Source organism: Uranotaenia lowii, chromosome 2 (genome assembly GCF_029784155.1).
Source record: "Uranotaenia lowii strain MFRU-FL chromosome 2, ASM2978415v1, whole genome shotgun sequence".
In the NCBI taxonomy this organism is placed as follows: domain Eukaryota; kingdom Metazoa; phylum Arthropoda; class Insecta; order Diptera; family Culicidae; genus Uranotaenia; species Uranotaenia lowii.
In genome coordinates, this window is record NC_073692.1 from 345,133,642 (window position 1) to 345,142,299 (window position 8,658).

Sequence of the window (8,658 nt, forward strand, 5' to 3'; positions counted from 1 at the left end):
CCCACAAGCTTATCCTATTGGGGGTGGTTCATGTGAGCAGCTTAACAGCACATGTGGCTGAGGAATTCCATTGGATTGGCTTTGCTGCGTTCACCCGCGCACCGAATTGCGTTTTGGGGCAATCTTCTTCTTCCAGAAGGGGGTTCGGGATTAGTATCTGAATTTTGAACAGAAACCGGCCATCGATGAGCTACGGAGTCACGTCCAGGCAGTATATTATAAGCAGCTGCCAGTGGGAGGTTAAGGCCTAGTCCTAGTCGAGTAACCGTTAGATTCTGATTGGATACTACTTTTTACTGAGTTCTGAGCAGCTGAGGATCCAAGGAAATGGCAAGGATGAAATGGATCTATGCAACGACGACGGTGTTGTTGGTGGCGCTTCAAGTTCAATCGATATGGGCGAGATGCTGTGGAAATAGTTTGCCCGATTTTATGTGCCCAAGCGCTCCAAGTTCCTTGGTAGTCAAGGTTCAGCATGATATGTACTGCAATCGGTTCTACAGGTGCGTTGATGGACGAGCTCAACAGGCTTGGTGTGAACGGGGAACGTACTTTAATCCCCATTTGAACGGATGTTTTGCGGATGATTCGGTTTGTGTTGCTGACCCACCGTGTATCAAGAAGGTTGGAAAATGTGCCCATCGAGCGAACCATTTGGTGGCTAGTGACATAAATCTGAGTGAGTTCTATTTGTGCAATGCTGATGGTACCGGAGTCCTACGTCGCTGTCCTTTTGGTTATGACCCTGCTGCAAATAAAACTGTCTCGTTGGTGTTTAGAAATGGAAAGTGTGAAGCTGCTTCCGGTCAAGCCGGTAGTCCATCGATCATTACGAGGGTTAATGTAAACGTTAAGCATCCGGCCAGCTCAACGAATATCAACGTCAGTGGCGCATCTGAGATTCCAGAAGGAGGTTCGTCCAATCTGGTTGCGGATGTGAGCGTCAACGGAAACTCAGCCAGCTCTACCGACCCATCCATGGAAGGTGATCAAGGAGCAGGTTCCGGATCAGCCGATGGTTGTTCTGGTTCTGGAGATGCTGGAGTTGGATCTCCCGCTGGCGATGGAACTGGAATGGAAGGGGATGGTGTAGGCTCGGGTAATGCTGGAGGTGATGATCCCAATGCTGGAGGTGACGGCTCCACTGCGGGCGGAGATGGATCCGGAAGTCAAGGAGGTGTTGGAGGTTCCGATGGGTCAGGTTCTACTGCACCTGGGGATGGGGCTGGATCAGCTGGAGGATCTGACAGCGCTAATCAAGGCGATACGACTTCATCTAGCACAGGACCATCCGATGGTTCCGGTTCTAATCAAGGAAGCGGTTGTGTAACAGGTCCTGCTGATGGATCCGATTCTAGTGGTTCCACTTTAGACCCAAGTGGTGGTAGCGGGTCCAGTGACGGAACCAGTCAAGGAGATGATGGCAGCTCTTCCACCAATGCTGGTGACGGTTCAAGTGACGGATCTACTGGAGTAACGATGCCTGGTGATGGAAGTTCAGGTGATGGCAGCTCTGGAACTGGATCTGATAGCGGGTCAGACGTAACTAGTGCACCTGATGCATCAGGTTCAACTGCGCCTGGCGATGGATCCTCAACTGGTGACGGTAGTGGGTCAGCTGGAGGCGCCAGTGATGCCAGTTCGGGATCTGATAGTGGCGCAGGAGTTACCGATCCATCTACGGGAGCTGGATCTTCGGACTCTACCGACCCATCAACAGCTAGCGGTGATGGATCTGGATCTTCTGACGGATCGGGATCATCTGATGGATCGACTAGCTCTGGTGACGGAAGCACAGCAGCTGGATCCGATGGTGGAGCAGGTACTACCGCATCTCCTGGTGGATCAGGATCTGATGGTTCGACTTCGGCAGACAGTGGTAGCGATGGATCTGCCGGATCATCAGATGGATCCGCTCCTGCTGATGGCAGTGGATCAACGGCTAGTCAAGGGCAAGGCAGCGACGCAGGCAGTAGTGACGGTAGTAGTGGATCAAGTGATGCTGTAACTGAACCGGGAATGGTCACCGATTCTCCGACAACTGCTGCTGGATCCAGTTCTTCAGATGCTTCGGACGGATCTTCTACAGATGGTAGTGATGGCAGCTCAGGAACTGGAAGTGATTCTGGAGCTCCGACTTCAGCACCAAACGATGGATCTTCAACGAGTAGCAGTGATGGCAGCGATGGATCATCGGACGGCTCTTCTTCTTCCGGTGCTGGTGATGGCAGTACTGGTTCTGGATCCGATGCAGGTGGATCAACTGCTGCACCTTCAGATGGATCAACGTCTGCACCTGCTGATGGATCATCGAGTGGGTCATCTGATGGATCCTCTGTAGGACCTTCCGATGGATCATCAGGTGGACCTTCAGATGGATCAACTGCTGCACCTTCTGACGGATCATCGAGTGGACCTTCTGATGGATCCACTATGGGACCTGCTGATGGATCATCGAGTGGACCTTCTGATGGATCAACTGCTGCACCTTCTGATGGATCATCGAGTGGATCTTCTGATGGATCATCGAGTGGACCTTCGGATGGATCATCGGATGGATCTTCAGATGGATCAACTGCTGAACCTTCTGATGGATCAACTGCTGCACCTTCTGATGGATCCACTATGGGACCGGCTGATGGATCATCAGGTGGACCTTCTGGTGGGTCAACTGCTGCACCTTCCGATGGATCATCAGGTGGACCTTCAGATGGATCAACTGCTGCACCTTCTGATGGATCATCGGACGGACCTTCAGATGGATCATCGAGCGGACCTTTAGAAGGATCAACTTCTGAACCTTCTGATGGATCATCTGGTGGCTCATCTGATGGATCACCGACAACACAGACTTCGTCTGATGGATCAACTGCTGCACCATCTGATGGATCATCAAGTGGACCGTCCGATGGATCATCGAGTGGTTCATCTGATGGATCCTCTGTAGGACCTTCCGATGGATCATCAGGTGGACCTTCAGATGGATCAACTGCTGCACCTTCTGACGGATCATCGAGTGGACCTTCTGATGGATCCACTATGGGACCTGCTGATGGATCATCGAGTGGACCTTCTGATGGATCAACTGCTGCACCTTCTGACGGATCATCAGGCGGACCTTCTGATGGATCATCAGGTGGACCTTCCGACGGAACATCAGGCGGACCTTCAGATGGATCAACTGCTGCACCTTCGGATGGATCATCAGGTGGACCTTCAGATGGATCAACTGCTGCACCTTCTGATGGATCATCGGACGGACCTTCGGAAGGATCAACTTCTGAACCTTCTGATGGATCTGGTGGCTCATCTGATGGATCACCGACAACACAGACTTCGTCCGATGGTATGGAGCCCTATGAGGAGGAGTATTATGAGACCAAACCAACTTACACGAAACCTCCTAAAGCGTACTGAAAAGCCCTTTGAACCGAACTATTGACCAAAGAGGTTTATGTTGCTTCTTTTGCCTTTATCAAGTCTGAATAGTTAATTCCTCTAACCGAAGAGTTTGAAACGTTAGATAATTTGTAATGTTTAGAACTTTCAATAACTTGAAGTATCTGTGAAATATCAATCAACTCTGTTTTTCTGTTTCTAGGTTTAGAAACTTGATAAGCAATCGAAAATTATTAAAAATAGTGATGGAATGATAAATTATTACGATCAATAAATCTGTATTTGCCTATGTAGATAAACTAGTGTTTTTGATTGACTATGAGAAATCCTTTCCCAATCATCATTTTAGGGATGAATGACTTGTAGAAGTTAAAATCCAACCAAATAAAAAAACTTTTCCAATCATAGATTTTAGAGTTGAACTCGGATGCTGAAAATAATTTTTTTTTAAAACCAGCAAGTCTGTTTATGCACAACATATAATTTTCTTCTTTGTTTTAGATTGAAGATTTGTTTTTTATTATAGGATATTGTGAATCAATAAACTTTCCCAAACACCAGTATGTTCTCTAATAGGTTGCGTTAAAAGCTTAGTATGTTTTTCAAATTAATTAAAAAAACGAACCACTACAAACTTGAATGAAATACACAATAAATAAACTAAACACTGTCCAAATATTTATGTTTTTAAATATAACAATGTTTTAAAAAATGCACCCTAAAAGCAGACAAAAAAAATGCGACAAACGAAGAATCTCATGGCCTCCTAGAACTTAATCCTTCTGAATTAGTTCCCAAATGAATTACGCTAGGGATTATCTCGGATATCTCTCGCAAATGTCAAACTTTGCCTAATATCCGCCACATGGATTGTTATCCATCATCTGCAGCAAGCAGTAAATCCCAAGAACAAATGTCATATTGCCAATAATTTTCACGGCCCTCCTTATGGTTTCTGTTGGCTTTGCCTTCACACTGAAATCAAAAAAGGGGCGTGAAAGCCCGCATGATCTTAACATTTATTATTCGACTATAAACGCTCATGTTCAGCCCTCTTCAGTGGAAAACATAAAACAAATTGCATAAAAGACCATTCCGTTCTCGAAAGCGAGGAGGGCCCGCAGACGCATCTTTTCACATTATGCAGCATTACCACTGTTTATGATATGTGTGATAGCTGTATTAATTTCTAACGAACTATTTCGATGCTGTCATCAAAGGCTGACGATGCGCTTCATAAGATAAGTCATCAAGCTAATTATGCCGGTTTCAGTGGCAGCCTTGAATAATTATTTGAATTGAAGAAAAACGCCCTTGACGAATGCAAAGAGTGATGTGTAAGATAAAAAATTCTTAATAAGTTATGCGTCTGATATATTCAATTTCTTCGAAGCTCAAAATGAAGTTAAAAAAAAAAGCAATAAAGGTTCCAATACAGTTCTGATTAATCTTTTGGGAAAAATCAATTCCCAAGATCGATTCAGCTGAATAGTTCCAAAATCGATGCACCTGAAAATCGAAGCAAAAGGATTGATTTTTGCAAGATCGATCTTTCAAATTGTTGTGAGGAGTGCTGCCTGAGGGCAGCTTTATGCCGAAGAAAAAATTATGAAATATGATAGGAAAGCTCAAACATTTCAATATTTCCGTAAGACAAACTTTTAAGTTCAAATTATAAGCATGTTAGATAGGAATAATAAAAAAGTAACTTGATTGATCTAAGCAATTCAACAAATTTAAGTTAGTTCCTTTGGTGAAATGCTAATTCTGAAAAGGTTTCAGATTTTTATTTACGTTGGTATTTTTGAAACCATCAATTCAGCCACAGATCATGGCATAAAGGTAAAATGAACGCTTTATTTTTCTGGAAATTCTTTTTATTGTAGTCTCATTTGAAAACTGATCATTTTTCTAATAAGTTTAGACTATGAAACTGGAAAGTTTCGATAAGAACTTGAAACTTGAGCAAAAAATCGAAAGATCGGATTAGAAATAAACCGATTTAATCAACTTTTTCAAAGCTAAAGAATCGATATAAAAAATCTGAAAATTTAATTCAAAAGATAGATCTCGCAAAGATCGATCCAAGATTGACCAATCCTTAAATGGAGGCTTCGTTGCTTGGTTCCTAAAAGCTGAATAAGCTAAGCGTACTTATGACAGAAGATTTGAAGTCCTCAAAGCACTAGTTTCAACGACCAAACGTACATAACGGACAGTTTTTAAGCTATAATGGCAGCTAAATATCTTCATTTCGTGCATCATTCCGTTCTCTTTTAAGATCAATCATTGTATTTCTTATGCATACTAATTCACTATATGAAATTGTTCGTAGAAAATATTTAATTTTAGACAACGAGTGTTCGAAATAATGTCAAAAAAATGTCCATACATTGGTGGTAAGATAAGTTTAATTTTTTAACTTTTCTTCGAATCGCAGCCAAACTTTCAGAGATGATTTTATGAAATTTCTTAGAATCATGCCAAATTTGACCTCATGAGCATTATTGAAAACTTTTCGATAAAGTGCGGCTTTTTCTTGGAAAAAAGGTTTAATTATCTTCATTCTTTCTGAAACTGTTTTCTAGCGATCCACTGTTTATGTGAATTTAATTTCTTTTGAATTTTGGTAATTGGTTTCAAACTAAGGTTACCAGAATTTTTTCAGCACGTATCCTGGCCGAATAAATCCAGATTATTTTATCTCAAAACCTGGCAAAATCCGGGCGTTTGCTTTAAAAATCGTCGACTAAAAATACAGGCAATGTCCAGGCAAATTTGGTCGAAATTGAAAAAATCAAGGAAAAAACAGGAAAAAAAAATTTTCATCAACACACCTCGGCAAATTTTAAATCGTATTTTAGGCTTTCAAAAAACCGTTCATGATTATTTTTATGAATCTTGCTTAAAAAATTTCGTTTTGCAAGCATTAATAACAAAAATTTAAAACACAATTTGTTTTTTTTTTTGACTGATTTGAAAAATACAGTGAATAAATCTGAGCAAAATCCTATGCTTTTTCAATAAAATTCTGGCAATCGGACTGGACCGGACATTTCTAGCGGCATATTTTAAAACGGCCAAACTGCCAAATGCAAAGAAATCAAGATAACGGTCATTCTGGATGTACGTGGTTGAACTTTATCTTATAAACTCGGTTTCATCTTAAAATTACTTAAAACTTTCGAAAAATTGAGAAGGTTCAATTAGGCGAAACTTCCTGTTGATGCATTTTCGTTTGAACGTGAAGTATAGGCGTAGACTATTGGGCAAAACTTGCAGGCGTAACTGGAATCGAAAACAAAAAAGGGCGAAACTCAAAAATATCAAAATTTTAGTGAAAAAAGATAAAGTTTTTCATAACCAACGAACAATAAGTTAATATACCTCACATTTCTTGATTTTCTTGAACATAAAGTGGCCGATTTTTCAAATAGGTTGTGATTAGGTGTTTCGAAATTTCAAACGCATTTTTCTCGTTTCGAGCTAACTGATAGTTACGTCCTCATGAAATGTTACGCTTGATTTTTCGAATTTTGAATTAAATATCCGGGCAAACCCGAACAAAATGTGGCAATCTGGCAATCATATTTTAAACACAGCTAAATTATATTGAATGATACAGGAACCAAATTCAACCACTTATAATTAAAATCAATTATTTCAGAAAAAAGCATGTTCGGGCTTAAAAATTTTGAACAAAATGGGACGTATCATATGAGATTTTTTCCGAGGAATCGAATGAAGGCTGTTTGGGTCACCGCACGCTTCGGAAAATGGAGTTATGGCTGCTTTTACCCTAAATTCTCCTAAATTTTTCTATAATTTCAGAAAAAAGGCATGTTCGGACTTGAAAATTCTGAACAAATTGAGACGATCTTGTGTGATTTTTTCCGAGGAACCCCACGAAGCCTGTTTGAGCCACCGCACGAATAACAAACGGGAGTTATGGCTGTTTCACCCTCAATTTCCTGAATTTATTGAAATAGATTGGAAAATTGAGGGTAAAACAGCAATAACTCCTGTTTCTATTGCGTGCGGTGGCTCTAATAGGCTTTGATGACTTCTTCGGAATAAATTACACAAGAAATGTACAATTGGATTCAAAATTTTCAACTCCGAACATGCTTTATTTCTGAAATAATTGAAAAATGTAAAGGAATTGTAGGCAAAAACAGCTATAAATCCATTTTCCGAAGCGTGCGGTGGATCAAACAGCCTTCATTGAATTCCTTGGAAAAAAATCGCATAAGATAAATCTCATTTGGTTCAAAATTTTCAAGTCCACACATTCTTTTTCTGAAATACTTGAAAAATATAAGGGAATTGAAGGTAAAACAGCCATAACTCTTGTTCACAATGCGTGCGGTAGCTCAAAAAGGCTCCGTTAGCTTCCTCGGAAAAAATCACGTAAGATACGTCCCATTTGGGTCAAAATTTGGAAGTCTCAACATGCCTTTTTCTTAAATAACTGAAAGTATAGAGGAATCGAGGGTAAAAACAGCCACAACTCCAATTTTCGAGGAGTGCGGTGGCTCAAACAGCCTCCATTAGATTTGTCAATAAAAATTACACAAGAAAGGTCTATTTTTGTTCAAAAATTTTTAAGGCTATATAAGTTTTTTTCTGGATTGTTTTCAAAATATAGTGGAATTTGGGGTTTAAAATGAACTATAACTTCGTCCGAAAGCTCGTTCGGCATCTGAATCTATGCCAAATCGATTTTCTGAACATTTTCACTACAGGAAAGTACTTTTTCATGGATTTGTTTCGTGTAGGAGGGAAGGTATTGAATTTCTTCGCGGCTTTTACATTTTTCCCCTTTGCATGACACTGCTTTTTGACTTTGTTTTAGTAAGAATTTAGGCTTTTCAAACCAAATTTCGCAACGAATAACTAATATTGTAGTGCAGAGTTGCAAAATAGTTGTTTTTGCAAGGTTGAAAAATGTGGATTTTTTGCCCGAATCGCAAATTTGTCCAAAGAGGTTTGCCGAGTTGGAGAATAACGCCAAGTGCTGAAAAATGGAGTTTCGCAAAGAGTTTCATACACAATTTTTTGCAATTCCGTAAAATACCTATCAGAATCAAGTTCTTATACATGAAGAAACAGATTGAAAAAAGGGTGTAATGTAGCATTTTCCGACACTGTTTTGAAAACTGTATGGAAAAATGTAAGGGAAAGCAGTCCTTTCCAACCCCCAACTTTGTAACGGAGCAACATTTTAGTGCCGTTTTCTTTTTCGTAGGAGTTTTACCC

General features: G+C 40.6%; 1 protein-coding gene across 1 annotated transcript; it reads left to right on the forward strand.

Annotated features, from left to right (window-relative positions):
- The first annotated feature begins 336 nt into the window (after positions 1–336).
- Positions 337–3,417, forward strand: LOC129743041 (uncharacterized transmembrane protein DDB_G0289901-like). The gene has a single exon (XM_055734983.1). It carries the CDS (start codon positions 337–339, stop codon positions 3,415–3,417), a length of 3,081 nt encoding a protein of 1,026 aa, XP_055590958.1.
- Positions 3,418–8,658: the final 5,241 nt, after the last annotated feature.